At 42.5% G+C, this 19,413-nt stretch overlaps 1 protein-coding gene across 4 annotated transcripts in view; it reads right to left on the bottom strand.

Annotated features, from left to right (window-relative positions):
• Window positions 1-19,413, bottom strand: part of LOC107845630 (putative RING-type E3 ubiquitin transferase C3H69) — a 54,005-nt gene that overhangs the window by 20,784 nt on the left and 13,808 nt on the right. For 3 of the 4 annotated variants that reach the window (XM_016690059.2, XM_016690057.2, XM_016690060.2), the window contains exons 5-6: window positions 15,062-15,150; window positions 14,898-14,958 (exon numbers count right to left, since the gene is read on the bottom strand). In XM_016690059.2, coding sequence (XP_016545545.2) covers window positions 14,922-14,958; window positions 15,062-15,150 — 126 coding nt within the window. In that variant the 3' untranslated portion in view covers window positions 14,898-14,921. Of the gene's footprint in view, window positions 1-8,592; window positions 8,834-14,897; window positions 14,959-15,061; window positions 15,151-19,413 lie in introns of those variants that run through there. The other variant, XM_016690058.2, reaches the window with a different exon arrangement.

Genomic DNA, 19,413 nt, shown 5'->3' with positions numbered 1-19,413 from the left:
TGAGAAGGGGCAGGGCGAAGGGGCCCGACAAGATTCCGGTGGATTTTTGGAAGTTTTCTAGCGTGGCTGGGTTAAGGTGGCTGACCAACCTGTTTAACAACATTTTCAATTCCGCGAAGATGCCTGAGGCGTGGAGATGGAGCACGATAATCCCTCTATATAAGAATAAGGGTGACATTCAGAGTTGCAACAACTACTGGGGTATTAAGTTGTTGAGTCACACGATGAAGATTTGGGAGAGGGTGGTGGAGCGAAGGTTGAGAAATATTGTGTCTATTTAGGAAAATCAATTTGGATTTATGCCTGGTCGCTTGACGACTGAGGCAATTCACCTTGTGCGGAGACTGGTAGAGCAGTATAGAGAGAGGAAGAGAGATCTTCACATGGTGTTTATTGACTTGGAAAAGTCGTATGACAAGGTCCCTAGGGAGGTTCTTTGGAGATGCTTGGAGGCGAGGGGGGTTCCTGTGGCGTACATTAGAGCGATTAAGGATATGTATGAGGGGGCAAAGACTTGAGTAAGGACGGTGAAAGGAGATTTTGAGCACTTACCGATCTTGACAGGGTTGCATCAGGGATCAGCTCTTAGTCCGTTCTTATTTGCTATGGTGATGGATGTGCTGACGCGGAGTTTACAAGGCGAGGTGCCTTGGTGTATGCTTTTTGCGGATGATGTAGTTTTGATTGATGAGTCGCTGCAAGGTGTTAATGATAAGTTGGAGGTTTGGAGACAAACTCTGGAGTCTAAAGGTTTCAGATTGAGTAGGACCAAGACAGAGTAATTAGAGTGCAAGTTTAGTGACTCGAGGCAAGAAGAGGAGGTGGTGGTGAAGTTAGACTCTCAAGCAGTTTGCAAGAGGGATAGTTTTCAGTATCTTGGGTCTACGATCCAGGGAAATAGAGAGATAGATGAGGATGTCTCGCACCGTATTGGGGCAGGTTGGATGAAATGGAGGCTCGCATCGGGGATTTTATGCGATAATAAGATGCCTCCTAAGCTTAAAGGCAAATTCTATAGAGTTGCAGTCCGACCGGCTATGTTGTACGGAGCGGAGTATTGGCCAATTAAGACTTCCCACATCCAAAAGTTGAAGGTGGCGGAAATGAGAATGTTGCGTTGGATGTGTGGTCTTACAAGGGCTGACAGGGTTAGGAATGAGATTATTCGGGAGAAGGTGGGAGTGGTATCGGTGGAGGAAAAAATGCGGGAAGAGAGGTTGAGATGGTTTGGTCATGTGATAAGGAGGGGCACAGATGCCTCAGTTCGTAAGTTCGTAGGTGTGAGAGACTAGCGTTAGATGGTTTCAAGCGAGGTAGGGGTAGACCGAAGAAATACTGGAGAGAAGTGAATAGACGTGACATAGAGCAGTTACGTCTCACTGAGGGCATGACCCTGGATAGAAAGGTTTAGAGGAAAAACACTAGGATAGAGAGATAAGGAGAGTGGATGAATCGTGGTCCGTAGTTAGGAGGGTTTTGGTGTTTTTTGTTTCTTATTGTACATTACTTTTGGGATGTTGTATCTATGTTAGTTTTATCATGTTTCATGCTTTGAATATTTTTGTATATTGTCCTGTGTCTTGAGCCGACAGAACTTATGAACTGCTAAAACACAAATGGATTGTGCTAAGTGTCACATATTGATTGGCGGAATCGATTATTGCCTTATGATCTTGTGTAGTTCTCGGAGGATCTGTTCCTTTTGTGACAGCTCTCTAACGGCTCTCTCTCTCTCTCCCTACCCCCTCTCTTTCTCACGCCTCGCCCCGGTCCACGGCCTTCGGCGCCGTCGCCGACCGTCGGCGCCGACCCGACCCGACCTCTGGCCCCGACCACCGGTCCCCGGCGTCGACCGCCGTCGCTGGCCGAACGGCTTCCTCTCTCTCCCTACCCTCTCTCTCTCCCTACCCTCTCTCTCTCTCTCGCCCCGGTCCCCGGCCCCGTCGCCGTCGCCGACCTTCGGCGCCGACCCGACCCGACCTCCGGTCACCGGAGCCGACCCCCGTCGCCGAACGCCGATTCCAAGCCATCCCCCCCACCCTTTTCTGTCCATACCCCCCCCCCCCCCCCCCCCCCCCCTCCCCCCTTCCGGCGCCGGTACAATAGCCCAACAGCCGAAGCTCGGTCTTCAGCCGCAGCTCCGTCTGCACCCGCCGCTCGGTCGCCAGCAGCCGCAGCTCCATCTCAGCAGCGGAACCCCCCGACAGCAGGTCGACGCTGGGCTTGGTTGCCGGCTTGGTCTACAAGCGAAATCCGGTGACTTCTAACCTTTGTTATTTCATTCTTCATTCTGTATTCTTTCATTCTTCGTATTATGCTAGTAGTAGCCCTGTACCTTGACTTGCGTGGGATTTGTGGACATTGTCTGTTGTCTATTGTCTGTTGTGGATTTGTGTGAGCCTTGTATTACTTGCTGCTGCTTTGCTAGTACCATCGTTTATATCTTTATATCTTTATATTATCTTTATATTCTCTTATACTTTTCGTGTAGTTGTGGCTGTGGGCGGTAATGGGAGGATAGGGTCATGTCCGAGGGGGTTGGGGCGTGGGGCCGTGGTGGGGGCGAGGGATGAGGAAAGGGCGGGAGTGGGAGGGAGGCCAAGGTTTGGCCGCGGGGGGGGTAGTGGAGGGCGTGCGGATAGTGACGGTAGGCTGAGGGTTGGGTCTTGGAATATAGGAACCCTTCAGGGTAAGTCCATAGAGCTGGTGAAGACCCTTAGGAAGAGGAGGATCAACATTGCGCGTGTTCAATGAGACCAAGTGGGTAGGGTCTAAGGCTAGGGATGTGGATGGTTACAAGCTGTGGTACTCTGGGAGCGAGAGGCGTAGGAATGGAGTTGGCATCTTAGTAGATGAAGAGCTTAGAGGTCAGGTAGTAGAGGTAAAGAGGATCAACGATAGGTTGATGATTATTAAGTTGGTCATTCGGGGGTTTACCCTGAACGTGTGTAGTACCTATGCGCCGCAAGTGGGATCGAAGGGGGAGGAGAAGATGCGGTTTTGGGAGGCTTTGGAGGAGGTGGTGAGAGGCGTGCCTAGCTCGGAGAAGATTGTTGTAGCAGGAGATTTCAACGGGCACATCGAGGCGCTACCGAGAGGCTTTGGGGATGTGCATGGTGGTTTTGGTTTTGGGGAGAGAAATGAAGAGGGGGCTACCCTATTGGAGTTTGCAAGGTCCTTTGGGCTGTGGTGGTGAACTCGGGCTTCCTGAAGAAGGACGAGCACCTGATCACCTTTCGAAGCGCGATAGCCAGGACCCAGATTGACTTTTTGTTGCTTAGGAAAGGGGATAGGGCGTTGTGTAAGGACTGTAAGGTCATCCCGAGTGAGAATCTTTCGACCCAACATAGGCTCTTGGTTATGGATTTGGGTATAAAGAAGAATAGAAAGAGGAGGAGTAGGGAGTGTAGACCTAGAATTAAGTGGGGTGGCCTGAAGCCAGTGAATGCGTGGGAGATAGGGGAGAAGTTGGCGGGAATGGAGGTGTGGGAGTGTAGGGGAGACGTGGATAGTATGTGGGATAGGGCGGCTAGGTGCATCAGGGAGAATGCAAGTGAGGTGTTGGGTGTTTCTAGGGGCCGGGCCGGGCACCATCGGGGGGATTGGTGGTGGAATGAAGAGGTGGAGAAGAAAGTGGGGACCAAGAAAGGGGCGTATGCCAAGTTGGTGGAGAGTAAGGACGAAGAGGAGAAGCGGGTAAACAGGAAAGAGTACAAGCTAGCGAGGAAGGAGGCTAAGTCAGCAATCACGGCAACTAAGACGGCCGCCTTTGAGAGCTTGTATGCAGGGTTACAAGGGAAAGGAGGGGAGAAAAAGTTGTTTAGACTCGCTAAGGCTAGGGAGAGGAAGGGTCGTGACCTCGATCAGGTGAGGTGCATTAAGGGGGAGGACGGTAGAGTGTTGGTGGAGGACGGCCACATTAAGAATAAATAGCAGTTGTACTTTCATAGGCTCTTGAATGACGACGGGGATAGAGCTATTGTGTTAGGGGAACTGGAGCACTCAGAGGAGTGTCGGGATTTTAGCTATTGTAGACGTTTTAAGGTAGAAGAGGTTAGACAGGCTGTTCGCAAAATGCGAAGGGATAGGGCGACGGGGCCGGATAAGATACCGGTGGAGTTTTGGAAGTTCGTTGGAGAGGCTGGTGTAAGGTGGTTGACTGGATTGTTTAATGAAATCTTCAAGACGGCAAAGATGCCCGAGGCTTGGAGGTGGAGTACCATGATCCCTCTCTATAAGAATAAGAGGGACATCCAGAGTTGCAATAACTATAGGGGGATTAAGTTATTGAGTCACTCTATGAAGATCTGGGAGAGAGTGGTCGAGGTGAGGCTGAGACGGATAGTGTCTATTTCAGAAAACCAGTTTGGATTTATGCCTGGCCGCTCAACGACAGAGGCAATTCACCTGGTACGGAGGTTAGTGGAACAGTATAAGGAAAGGAAGAAGGACCTGCACATGGTGTTTATCGACCTGGAGAAGGCCTACGACAAAGTCCCCAGGGAGGTGTTTTGGAGATGCTTGGAGGTGAGTGGAGTACCGCTGGCATATATCAGAGCAATTAAGGATATGTATGATGGAGCGAAAACTAAGGTGAGGACGGCGGGAGGAGACTCAGAGCATTTCCCTGTCCTGACAGGGTTGCATCAGGGATCTACTCTTAGTCCCTTTTTGTTTGCGTTGGTAATGGATGTGTTGACGCGGCATATTCAAGGGGAGGTGCCGTGGTGTATGCTTTTTGCAGATGATGTAGTTCTGATAGATGAGACGCGAGGGGGTGTGAGTGACAAATTAGAGGTGTGGAGGCAAACCCTTGAGTCTAAAGGGTTCAGGGTGAGCAGAAGCAAGACAGAGTATGTGGAATGCAAGTTTAATGACGTGAGGCGGGAGAATGAGGTAGTAGTGAAGCTGGAATCACAGGAGGTATGTAAGAGGGAGAGTTTCAAGTATCTCGGGTCCGTGATCCAGAGTAACGGTGAGATTGACGAGGATGTCTCGCACCGTATTGGGGCGGGATGGATGAAGTGGAAGCTCGCATCGGGGGTGCTGTGTGATAAGAAGGTGCCGCCCAAGCTTAAAGGCAAATTCTACAGGGCGGTAGTCCATCCGGCCATGTTGTATGGAGCGGAGTGTTGGCCAGTTAAGAACTCCCACATCCAAAAAATGAGGGTGGCAGAAATGCGGATGTTGCGCTGGATGTGTGGGCTGACTAGAGGAGATAGAGTTCGGAACGAGACTATCCGGGAGAAGGTTGGTGTAACTCCAGTGGAGTGCAAGATGCGGGAAGCCCGATTGAGATGGTTCGGACACGTGAAGGGGAGGGGCATGGATGCCCCGGTCCGTAGGTGTAAGAGGCTAGCGTTGGATGGTTTTAGGCGGGGTAGGGGTAGGCCGAAGAAGTATTGGGGTGAGGTGATTAGGCGGGACATGGAGCAGTTACAGCTCACCGAGGACATGACCCTAGATAGGAAGGTCTGAAGGACGCGAATTAGGGCAGAGGACTAGGGCCAGTTTGAGTCGCTAGTGTAGGGAATTACTTGGTGGGGGTTTTATTCCTGTTATGAGTCCGTGTTCCATGTTTTATTACGAAGCTGTGTGCTTTCCTCTATTTTATATTACTTATGGGTGCCGTATTTATGTTATGTAATCTTGTGCTGTGCTTTACTATGTGTTTGTGTGGTATCTCGTGCCTTGAGCCGGGGGTCTATCGAAAACAGCTTTTCTACTTCTTCAGAGGTAGAGGTATGGACTGCGTACATCTTACCCCCCCCCCCCAGACCCCACTAGGTGGGAATACACTGGGTTTGTTGTTGTTGTTGTCCTGTGTCTTGAGCCGGGGGTCTATCGAAAACAGCCTCTCTATTTCTTTAGAGGTAGTGGTATGGACTGCGTACATTCTATCCTCCCCAGACCCCACTAGGTGGGAATATACTGGGTTTGTTGTTGTTGTAGGCATTTTCTTATCATCTTTTGACTCCTAAAAGGACCCAAAGAAAAACATGTCTCTCTCCTCTTCCCCCTCCGTTATATATTTTAACATCAGAAAAATCTAATTAAATACAATGAGAACTTATAGGCTCTCCATCGCCACGAATGAATAAAAAGTAGAGCCCATCTACATGAACTAAGAACGAAGCTGTATAAATGGTGGCGACCTATAATTGGACGATGATGTAAAGGGAAAAAGAAAGAAATAAGGAACCATATAATCTTTTAAATATTTCAAAAGATTTAACTTAAAACCAGTAGGATACTAAAATAGCAAATGAGCTAATCATTTTATCAAATGGAAATGGAAGATAGGTGTAGGGTGATGAAGGGTGACGGGAAGGCTTAATGAGTATTCTGTGATGTGAAATAAATATTGGAAGAAAAATGAAAGATGGTAAAGCTTTAGGTTTTGTACATAAAAATTAAAAAAAAAAGAGGGAAAAGATGGAAATGACGAAGAGGAAGAAAGACAAAGTAGACGGGCGGGGAGTGTGGTTAAAGATGGATGGAGGGGCGGGGGTACAAAGAGCTTTTTGGGAGGAAAGCATTTTTTTGTTATTTCCATGTGACCTTCACTCATTTCACTGAGGCTATTTGTTAAATCTTTCTATGAGGTTATTCTGTTCAACTAGGGGTTTTATGGTGCACCTATTCTTCTGTTCACCATAGGTGCACCACAACAACAACATACCAGTGTAATCCCACAAGCTGGGTTTGGTTGTGGGGGGTAGAGTATGCGCAAACTTTACCTCTACCTTGGGTGGAATAAAGGTTGTTTCTGATAGACTCTCATGTCACGGACTTAGACTTCAACCAAGTACCTCCTGCAGCACTTGACAACTTGCTCACGAATCTTTCACGCTCTTGCCAGCTCAAGTAAACCTTTTTAAAGCTAGATCACTAAGGAAATGTTAAATTGAAGAAAGAGACGAGAGAACTTCTAAAGGAACCTTGAATATTGCTCAAGAATTGGTAAAGTTTTGCTTGATCCTATTACAAATGAGTGTCCCTCTATCTATACTGCTCAATAAGGGCCTAATGTGTAAATTAAAAAGTCCCTACATATTTGCTAATAAGTCCCTTCGCTAGAATTCTCTACATACCTAGAAAGATCTAAGGACTTTCCATGTTAATCCAAGAGATTCTAAGATTTTCCAGGGGAAATCTCCCTAATTCTCTAGAATATTCCACTAAGGGAAAGTCTTCCTCTTATGTATGGCCTCTACATGGACAACTTTTAGCCATGTGACGCTTACGTGGTATGACGACGTGGTGGGTCATCACATTCTCCCCCACCTAATGTAGCGACGACCGCGGTGCATTGCTACTGTATGAACTTTTGTCTTTTATCTTTGTATTGCCACAAGTCGTTATATTGTTCCCATGTGGCATCCTCCGGCGATTCTTCTTTTTAGTGAACGTCGACTCCCCCTTCTTAAGGCCTTTCACAAGATGCATGGCCGGTACTTGTGTTTGTCCTTCCATTTTTGACACTTTAAACATGGCACCATACAAGATTCTTCTTGCTCCATCACTAAGAGTTGTTAGAGGTAGGGATTGATCATAATATGGTAATTTTGGAAAAACTCTAGCCCAAGAATTATGTCAAAGATGTCTGCAGGAGCGACAGTGAAATTGGTTTTTACCTTGCCACTAGCCCAACATGATGCTCACTCCATTAGCAATTCCACATACGGGCGATACGGGCGTTATTGGCGTTACTGGTACATTGACTGTCTTGAGATGACTATAGCTTAGACAAAAAGTCAAGCCCAACTTTGTTTTTGTTTCCCTGGCTATGATGTTCACTTCCGCACCTGAGTCGACCATAGTGCAAGCGGGTCGTCCATTGATGGTGTGGCTTCTCTGATTGTTTTGCGATAGCTCCGCATAACTCGATCATGCCCAATAGTGTAGTGCTTGAACCTTGCCTTGTTCTTGTGCATTGTTTTCCTTTCGTTCACGTAATATGGCGCCAATGGACTTTAGTTTAGGGCACCTTCATAGCCATGTGGCCCATCGCATATATAACAACCATTTTCCTTTATAGTCTCCGCCTTTCGTTCTGCATAATTTTGGTGCCCAAACTTCTTTCTCTCAGATTTTTTTGTGTTATGATTTTGGGGATGGAGATGTGCTTGCTGCTCCTTGCTTTTGCCATGATCTCCCCCCACCTATGGCATGACTACTCATTGTCTTTTTCATGCTTATCATGCCTAAAGTCTGTCAAAGCTTCGACCTGTAAAATGGCTTCACCAATAGTACCAACTTGTCGGCATTCCAACTCCATCCTAGCCTAATTTTGTAGCCCATCCATGAAGTGGAACATGTCTTCATCTATGAGGTTGGGAATCTGAAGCATGAGAGGTAAATTCTTTCACATATACCCATATACTACACGTCTGATTAAAAGACCGAAAGTTGTGCTTCGCCTCATAGAGGACATTGTTGTGAAAGAAAGTGTCACGGCCTAAGCCCATGCCCTGGCCTTGACGGGCATCCCGGACCAATAGAGGCACGAGAAGACCCATTAGCATTTCATCGTAAGCATAATTACTCTCAAATTTGCGAAAAAATAGACCCAAAAGATGTTCAATTTAAACACAACCGGCAATTCAAAACTCTGAACATATGACATAAAATAGTCCAATTAAACAAGTCTACGAAGCCTCTAACATAAGAAAAACTGTCTAAGCCGGGACAAGGCCCCAGTGATACCTTCAACTGAAAAGTACACAGTCTCTAAAATAAACTGCCTTCCGAAAGATGGAGGGCTCACCAACTCTGATGTTGTCCTAATGATCCTAATGTTGCACCGACCCACGAGAGAGAGCTTTCGAACCTACATCATGAAACGATGTAGCCGTCCAAGGACGGTCAATACGTGAAATGTATCGACATGTAGATCAACCAAAGACAAGATATAATTTATACAAATAATCATGAGGATAGAAGTCGAATCACAGGGATACAAATAAAGACTTTAAATAACAACTTAAAACATAGAATCAACTCTTTTTCTTTAGTCCTGAGCTAGATGGTATACCCGACATCTCTATAAACACCACGGGCTATGTGGGTCCGACTTTAACTTGTCGGCCAAGCCCCCAAGTTTGCCAAATGGAATGAAGTCTCTCTTTTATAGGATACCAAAGCACGAGGCAAGTATACCATGATTACCCATATTTCAGGACAAACAATCCTACGTCAACAAAACATAATTTTGAGCAACGAGCCTTTCGAACTCATGCCTTCTCGGTTAACCAACTCTCTTTAAGCCTATATTTTAGTCTCTTTGAAACAACATTCATTCTCAAAAATCATTTCTTACTCTTAAGGACATTCTCTTATTTGGTATCGTCATACCAAGACTTGCATGTCATATAAACCCTCTCTTTTCTTTTCTTTAGCCCTTTTCAAATATACATCATTGACCAACAATAACAACAACATACCCGGTATATTCCCACAAAGTGGGTTCTGGGGAGGGTGCAGTCCATACCATTACCTCAGATGAAGTAGAGAAGTTGTTTTCAATAGACCCCCGGCTCAGCACATATAACAGTCTAACAAACAAAAACACAAGCACACAACAATATGGGATAACACACTGCTAGATACTAAAGAAAATAACACCCACAAGGTACTAATGTAAACTATTTATCTAAAATCATAACAAAGCATTCTTCCCTACTATAATGACTGAACTCCTACCCACTAACCTTCTACCCTAATCCGAGTCCTCCACACCTTCCTATCAAGGGTCATGTCCGTAAGCTGTAATTGCTCCATATCATGATTAATCACCTCTCTCCAATACTTCTTCGGCCTACCTCTACCCCGCCTAAAATCATCCATAACCTACCTCCCACACCTTCGTACTGGAGCATTTGAGCACCTCATCACATGCCCGAACCATCACACCCTCACTTCCCGCATCTTGTCCTCCACCGAAGCCACTCCCACTTTCTCCCGAAGAATCTCATTTTTAACCCTATCTTTCATGATATGTCCATACATCCATAGCAATATCCTCATCTCCGCCACCTTCAACTTTTGCATCTGAGAGTTCTTAATTGACCAACACTCCACTCCATACAACATAGCCAGTCGGACTGCCACTCTGTAGAACTTACCTTTAAGCTTAGGAGGCACCTTCTTATCACACAAGAATCCCGAAGCGAGCCTCCACTTCAACCACCCTGCACCAATACGGTGCGTGACATCCTTATCAATCTCATCACTCTCCTGAATCATAGACCCAAGATACTTGTAACTCTCCCTCTTATGAATGACCTGAGAATCCATCTTAACTACCACGTCAGCCTCATGCGACAAATGACTAAACTTATATTCCAAGCATTCCCTCTTGGTCCTGTTCAACCTAAACCATTTAGACTCAAGGGTCTATTCCAAACCTCCAACTTATCATTAACTCTTTCCCGAGTCTCGTCAATCAGAACAAAATCATCAGCAAATAACATACACCAAGGCACATCCCCTTAAATATACATTATAGACCGAAAGATAATTTAAAAATCAAATAAGAATTCTCTTTCAAAATTGGTGTAAGGGTTTAGGCCAAACATCTATTATTCAAGATATTCTCTGTAACTTTAAAGTGTAATCATCTCACTCACATTTACATTGGAAAACAAAAGCCATTTTATAAACAAGTAATACTCCCCAAATCCAAATACGTACGCAATGAACAATTTAACATACAAAAATTCAAAACTCAACCTTTTCGTCAATTATAAAATAACCCGTGACATTAGCTAAATTCATGATTCTTGGCATAAATAGAGTTTTAAGGATATGCTCTTGAAAATAAGTTTGAAATCCATACTCTATACAAAATTAAAAGGTTAGGAAAACATGTTTCTAAACCCAATATAAGTAAGGCCGTTCTACATACCTCTTGGCAGAATGTGTTTTCAAGAACGCTTGGGATTTAAGCCTTGAGCCTTGAGCCTTGAACCTTGAACCCTAGTTGAATTCTCTCTTTGTGTTTTGAGGAAGGATGGGATATGGTTTTTGGGACGAAAATCGCATGTAGGGGTTTGGGGTCATTTAGTATGGTGGGCAACGGTTTTCCATACTGTAAGGACCAAAATACCCTTAAAACAGCGTTCAAAAATAAAGTCCCGTCGACAAAACAGGGGAGTTTTGCACACCCATCGCGTGGTGGCACCCCTTGCTGCGCAAGGCCCAAGTAAGGCAGTAGACCCCTACAATGGTACGTGCGATGCAAAGCCAAAGCACGACCCCCTTAACGTGTGGCGCATGGTCCTATTTCACATCCTAAACTGCCCCAAAGTTTCCAAACTCATCCCAAAACATTTTCTACTCATTTTAAAGGTCATATAGGTTCATTCTTGAGCTTTAACAAGGCAAGAAAACCTACGGGGTATTACAGAAAGCCCTCTTGAACTCAGCTCAAAATTGCTCCAATGTGTTGATGGTGAAAAATCCCTTATCCATCTCAAACTCATTTTGTTTCCACCATAGCATGTCCACCTCCAAGAGGTACAGAACAACAGTGTTGATCTTGTTCTTATCACTCTTCACTTTGTTGCACTTGAAATAATTCTCCAAATGCCAAAGGAAATTCTCTTCCTTTTGTGCATCACGAGCGCCTTTATGTTGATGACATAGTAAAAACTATAAATGACCTTGAGATTTCTTGACCGGTGACATCAAAAAGGTAAGCTCATTTTTTCATAATTTATGTTGATGACATAGTAAAAACAAGAGATGACCTGATTGAAGAAGTTGCTGGCATAAGAATTTGAGATCAAGGATCTTGAAACACTTCAATTTTTCTTGGGAATTGAGGTTGCTAGATCAAAAAGAGGGAATCTTTATTTCTCAAAGTAAATAGAAACCAACAGAATCATCTATTGAAAGCAACCACAAATTATAGAGCGGAGTTGGAGAGTCAGTTGATAAGGAGAGATATCAGAGGCTGGTTGAAAGACTCATGTATCTCTCACACACTAGACCAGACATTGCTTAGCCTATTCAGTTAGCCTAGTGAGTCAGTTCATGCATGATCCCCGAGATCCTTATCTTTAAGTTGTCTTTCAAAGTTTGCGATATATGAAGTTTGTTCCCGGGAAATATTTATTGTTCTCCAAACATGGTCAACTCCAAAAAGAAGCCTTTACAAACACTAATTAGGCTAGACTGAAGATCTACATCGATTATTATACACTAGTATGAGGAAACCTGGTCACCTGGAGAAGCAAGAAGCAAAGTGTAGTACAGGCAAAATATAGAGCTATGGCCTAGGGTATTTGTAAACATGTGTGGTTACAAAAGCTACTAGAGGAATTGAGATGGTCTAAAAAGCGGAAACTTCCCTTGTAATATGACAAGGCTGCAATCACTAGAGCTCAAAATTCAACAAGGCTGCAATCAGTAGAGCTCAAAATTCAGTCCAACACGATCGAAGAAAGCATGTTGAAATTGATCAATACTTCATCAAAAAACAATTATAAGTGGTGTATTGAGTTTGTTCCATGTGTCATCGGAGAAACAATTGGCTAATATGTTTACCAAAGGCCTCAACAAACGAACACTTTTCATACATTGTTTGCAAATTCGGCATGTGCGACATCTTTGCACTAATAACTTAGAGGGGGGGATGTTGATTGATGCTGACAGTTGAATTATAAGAGTAGAATGATGTTATATTAAATGTTATTGATTAGGAATTGATTGTGTAATAGTCTTCCCTTATTTAGTCTTAGGACTCATTTCATAAATACATCTTAGGAGGATATATCAAGGGTTCAATGTTATGGTTAGTGTGTATCATAGTGATTACTCATCTCTTATGTGCAAATGATACTTTGGTGTACTCTGAAGCAGATAGGATCCCATTGGAGTTCCTTGGGAAAGTCTTGACTTGGTTCCCGATGGTGTCAAGGCTTAAGATTAACCTTAGAAAATGTGAAATAGTACCTATTGGTCCAACGGATAACATTGCCATGTTTGCCCAAGTTGTGCAGGGTAAGGATCCTCCCTACTACCTTGGATACCTCTACATCTAACAAAGATCTTGGCGTTTGGTCATTCTGAGGGTAAAGAAGAGACGTTAGCAAATTACAGAAAAGACATTTTTCCAAGAAAGGCAAGAAAGTGCTTATTAAAGGCATTTTATCAAGTATACCTTCGTATTGCATGTCCTTGATCAATGCACCTCCCATTGGAGGATGCAGTGGATAAGACAAAGAAGTTTCACTTAGTTCAAAAGGAGACCATGACATCTCCTAAACGTGGGAGGGCTTGGGTCAAGGACTTGAATGTTATTAACAAAGCTCTTTTGGGTAAACGATTGTGGAGATTTGGGGTGAAGAGAGAAGCTTTATGGAGAGGGCTAGTTATGGTAAATATGGCAAAATGGAAGGGGAGTGGAGAACAAAAGTGATCACTAAGCCTTTTGGGTGTGGTGAATAGAGGAATATAATAAAAAGGTGGGATGCTTTGAAAAAAACATTACTTTTAAGGTTGTGATGGGAGTAGAGTTAGTTTTGGGGTGCAAAAAATAGTGTGGAAGTTTGGTGCTTAAGAATGAATTCGCAATGTTGTATAGGGTCTCTTGCCAAAGGGAATCATTCATTCAGCAAGTTAGGGACATAAGAGGATAAGACTTTTTGGGATTTGAGGCTTAGGAGGAATTTTCAGGATTAGGAGGTGATCGAGCTTCAAGGAGTGCTATATTTACTTAAAAAGCAATGTGAGCCGATTGACAAACCCGGAGCTTTGAATTGAGAGTTGGGGAATAAGAATTTGTTTTCAATTAAAAAGCTTCTGGTTAGGGCAGATGTCAGTTTTCCACATGCCTTGGTCCGGATTCCTCAAGTGCCAAGGAAGGTGTGCTTCGTTGTTTGGTTAGCTGGAGGATTGATTTTGATAATAGAGAATCTTCGAAAATGAAAGGTTGTATGCATGACTTGGTGTTCCCTTGTAAGGAGGCAGGTGAGAACGTGGACCACATTTTGTTACACTGCAAATTAGCTACGAGGTTATGGGGGATTATCTTTAGTTGGCTTGGTGTTCTTGGGTAATGTCAAGATCCATGGAGTTGATTTTTAGCTATAAAAGTGGAGCTAGGAGAAGAAGACACAAGGCTGGAATGTTACTCCTCTTGCTTTGATATGGGGCATTTGGAAGAAGAGAAATAGGAGAGCTTTCGAAGGGGTGGAGATAAACTTTGCTCAATTGAGTAGTAGTCTCTTGCCCCTTATTTTCTTTTGGTGGACCCATAGTTCTGTTTATATAGAGGATTGGGTGTCTTTTGGAGAGAACCATATTTTGTAGGTTTCTCCTTTTCTTTTGGTATACCTCTCGTATACGGCCAAGTTGGACTAATTATTAATGAAATATTTTACCAGATCAAAAAAAAACATTTTCATGGGTGTAAATACATAAAGAAATATAAAGAAGCTTCTTCTTCTTCTTGAAATCTTTGGGAAGAACTTATTGCGTATAGACCCATTATTTATTCGAAGATGGGTAAATCAAAATTGAACCATAGTCAAAAACCAACAATTAGATAATATAAAGAATTTCCGCTAACCAAAGCAAACTAGGGGCTACAACCATAGTATCTTTTATCACTTGATTTGAACTCTTGTTCCTTACTTGTTTGATTTAAATTAAATTGCAAACTTAGTTTTATTTCAATTGTAAACCCATATAAATATTAGAATTTGACTACGATTGAAGATATTTGTTACTACGCATACTCACACCTACACATGCTCCTTGTGGGATTCGACATGGACTCGCATCAGATTATTAGTTGTAATCGACCATTTAGTCTAATTAGAACGTAAGTCGGGCAAAAATGCCAACATGACAATAGAGAAAAAGCAAACAGGATGATTTGAACATACCTTGAAATTACTAAGAGAGATTGTTCACCTAATTTCCAAATTCCTAAGGAAGTCCGAGAGCCTGAGGAAACCAGTAACATGGAAGAGCAAATCAAAAGATGATCGTACACCAAAGCAAAGAATAAGACCATGTAATGAAAAAATAAAGTTAAAGGATATATAACCTGATATTTTTAGCGATTACAGTGCTTCCATCTTCAGAACCAAGATGGCGTAGTACCACTTCCTCCAGACGACCATCACGGTGTTGATGCTGCAATAGAAGACCGTAGTGTCCATAAAATGCATCTTAAACAAAAATCTCAAAATGTGAACAAAGGATACAAAAGATGAGAAAAATAGAGAGAAACATTGCTAACATGATGTAATATCATTGTTCTTGAGCAAAAAATGTTCAAAATTTGATCAGGACGCTCCTTTTGTGAGAAAACATATCCAGCAATTTGTGTGAAGCTGGATGACATTTGATTCGCATGGAATCGCCCAAAACTAAACTTTCCACTTCTTTGTTATTCAATATTACAATGGAAACTAAAAAACCAAAATATCAGCAGACTTGGGATAAACTAGGACAGCCTAGGAAAAGAAAAAACGTAACTAAGTCGAAACTAATAAGCATGTATTTCATGACATGCCAAGTGTCGTATGTTTTGTAGATCACATCATAGTAATGTGTTTGGACACATCAGATTCAAAATTCCAAACTTGAAAAAGTTAAAGACTCAGTTACCCAAACCTACAAAGGTCAACAACATCAATATCCTACTTTGTAATCATTTTATCAGATTTCTAACGTCTAGCAAAAGGATCATTCGCTCAACAGACCAGAAGGAGGTTCTTAGCGACCCAGAGAGATTGTTGAGAAATAGGAAATCATTAATATGGCAAGAGCTCTTTCCTTGTATATATAGGAAAGGTTTAGAATCATGATAAGAAAGAGGAATTACTAGGTATGGCTCCCCTTTCCGTTTTAGTTTACTTTTAAGAACTATATAAACCCCAATATGCTTGAGGGAATAATCAAGCAATTTATTCTTAAAGCTCTTATTTCTTTGCATGATATAAATCTCTTATTTCTTTGCATGATATCAAAGCCAATGACTCAAGTTCCTACTTTGACAATTCTTCTTTCTTCTCTAATTCTTTTTTTGCCCAACCACCCAGAGAGAGAGGGGGGGAAGGGGACGGAGAAGGAGAGGGAAAGAGAGAGCGAGAGACAAGGATTTGAGTTCCTACTTTGACAATTCTTCTTCCTTCTCCTCTAATTCTTTTTGAGAAAGAAAGAGAGACAAGGATTTGAGCTCCTACTTTGACAATTCTTTTTTCTTCTCCTCTAATTCTTTTTTTGCTCAACCACCCAGAGAGAGAGAAGGAAAGAGGCAGAACGAGGTTGGGCTATCAATTCTCAGTTTTTGGCTAAGACCTAAAGGTCAATTTCAACAAAATTAGCTCACCCATCCTCCAACGATCCTACCATCAGAAACGCACCACCAGCAGGCGTATGTGAGGTTCACATGCCCCTACACTCTTGCTGCCATCTTACAAGCCAATGCGTGAAGCTTCTTCAGATTTCGATCAAATAACACCTCTTCAAGCACACTTAGCCACTTTACGCCACCCTACCACCAATGTCCTAACAAAATCTTACTGATCCCTTGAAAATTTCGAGCAGTTTCTCGATTTCTATGTTCTTATGAAGTTTGAGTTTCCTCAATTCTTTATTTTGTTTAATCCCCTTATTTTCTGCTTACGAGATACCCAGAGAGATTGTTGAGAAATAGGAAATCATTAACATGGCAAGATCTCTTTCTTTGTATATATAGGAAAGGTTTAGAATCATGATACATAAGCAAATAGAAAAACAAATTACTAGGTATGGCTCCCCTTTCCGCTTTAGTTTACTTTTAAGAACTATATAAACCCCAATATGCTTGAGGGAATAATTAAGCAATTCATTCTTAAATATTTTATTTCTTTACAAGATAAGGATTTGAGTTTCTACTTTGACAATTCTTCTTTCTTCTCCTCTAATTTTTTTTGCTCGACCACCCAGAGAGAGAGAAAGAGAAAGAGAGAAAGATAGAGAGAGAAAGATAGAAAGAAGGAAAGAGGCATAACGAGTTTGGGATATCAATTCTCAGTTTTCGGCTAAGACCTAAGGGTCAATTTTAACAAAATTAGCTCATCCATCCTCCAACGACCCTACCAGCAGAAACACACCACCAGCAGGCGTATATGAGGTTCATATGCCCCTACACTCTCACTGCCATCTTACGCGCCAGCGCGTGAAGCGTCTTCAGATTTCCATCAAAAAAAACCTCTTCACGCATACTTAGCCACTCTACACCACCCTACCACCAATGTCCCAACAAAATCTTACAGAACCCCTGAAAATTTGGAGCAGTTTCTCGATTTCTATGTTCTTATGAAGTTTGAGTTTCCTCGGTTCTTTATTTTGTTTAATCCCCTTATTTTCTACTTACGATATACAAAAAGAACACGATTGAAAAATAGATTCAAGTTGTTGAAAAATCAAGTTTTCTGGGAAACCTTTAATTTCATACACAGCATTATTACTACTTTGAAATTAGAAGGTAGCACTCATTCTGTTATAACTTATTTGTCTGACGTCTTTTGGTTTGTTAGAAGAAGAATGTCATGTTTGATATTTAGTAACTCTTTAATTTCAACATCTTCAAAGGGCATTTTGGCATATTATCACATCTTTAATTTAAGATTACATGATTCAATAGTCTTCCCAACTCTGTATCGGTTGAGAATTTTTTTTGAATAGATTGGAGTTGTTTAAGGGATTCAGTACACGATAAAGTTAGTTATGCTTGAGTCGAGCCGAGGTAACTTAAGACTTTGACCTCAATGGAAAATACTTCCCAAGCTAGAATTGGTTTGATGGTGTTAAGAGTCCCACATTAGAATAGGGTTTTTTGATGGGCAATTGATTTCCTTATATGAACTTGGGCAATCTTCCCATTATAAGCTTAGTTTTTGGGTTAAGTTAGGCCCAAGATCTATTTCTTTACATGGTATCAGAGCCAAACTCATCCCAGTTCTTTGTTGTTGGGCTCCAATATTATATTGTCCACGCTTTAGTTAACGAGGCTCGGGCCTACGGAGGAGTGTTAAGAGTTCCACATAAGAAAGGGATGGGTAATTGGTCTCCCTATATGGACTTGGACAATCTTCTTCTCATGAGCTAGCTTTTGAGGTTGAATTACGCCTAAGATCCATATCTTTACAATAGGGTACTACATTTGTAAGGTGATGTGCATATACATGGATACCGGGATAATATATGGGATATGTTGTTTCTACTTGAATATGTACGACTATTAAATCTGTGGTATGATATTTGTACATGTTGTATGCTAGTTTGTACAGCTCAGAACATACTGAAGGCCTAAGCTAAGGGTTACGTTTTACTCATATTGGTAAGGAGGAGTGTGAGTGGCAAAAGAGGGCAATCGAAAAGGAAAAGATGAAGCGGGCGGTGGAGAGATGTGCGGCTGACAAAGCTCCAAGGCCAGATGGTTCCTCTTCAGCTTTCTTCCAACACTGTTAGAATACGATCAAAGCTTATGTGATGGATACTATTGTAGAGTTTCGGGAGAGAAACGAATTCGAAAAAGGTTTGAATGCTTCGTTTGTTGTCATTATCCCTACACACGAGGGTGCTTCGTGCATGAGAGATTATAGACCTATTAGTCTAGTGGAAAGCATTTATAATATCATCTCTAAGGTGCTTTAAATAAGACTTAAAAAGGTGTTGGAAAATCCAGTATCTACTTAGAAAAATACTTTTGTGAAGGGTAGACAAATTTTGGATGCAGCTCTAATGGCAAATGGAGTGGTTGGTTCGAGAAAAAAGCAAGGATTGCCTGGAGTGTTGTGCAAGTTTGATCTTGAGAAGGCCTATGATCATGTGAGTTGAAGTTTTTTATATTTCATCATGATTCAAACGGAATTTAGGGGAAGATAAAGAAAATGGATTAGATTTTGCTTTTCTATTGTGAGATATTCAGTGTTAGTGAATGGCAAACCATTTGGGGTTTTTTAGGAGTTCCAGGGGACTAAGGCAAGGGGATCCTTTATCTCCGAGCTTGTTCATTCTAGTTATGGAAGCTTTGAGCGGGATGATGGACAGAGCTATCATGGGAGGCTATTTAAGGGCTTTAATGCAGCGATTATAGGTGTTGGGACAGTGTTGGTTTCACGGTTATTGTTTGCAGATGATACTTTGGTTTGTTGTGATGCAGATATGAACTAACTAGATCATTTAGGTCAAGTGCTTACTTGATTCCAGGTGTGCCAGGCCTTACCATCAACCTCTAAGTTTGAGATTTTTCCCGTCGGGGAGGTGGTTGAATTGGGGTGCTCGCTCATGTTTTGAATTGAAGAGTGGGGGCTTTTCTGACTACGTATCTTAGATTACCATTGGAGGCTTCAAACAAGGATTTTTTGGTGTGGAATTTGGTTCTTCGGGGGGTTGAAAAGAGAT

Source organism: Capsicum annuum, chromosome 10 (assembly GCF_002878395.1).
Source record: "Capsicum annuum cultivar UCD-10X-F1 chromosome 10, UCD10Xv1.1, whole genome shotgun sequence".
Taxonomy (NCBI): domain Eukaryota; kingdom Viridiplantae; phylum Streptophyta; class Magnoliopsida; order Solanales; family Solanaceae; genus Capsicum; species Capsicum annuum.
The sequence above is the reverse complement of the archived record's forward strand: the minus strand, read 5'-3'. Positions and strand labels throughout refer to the sequence as shown.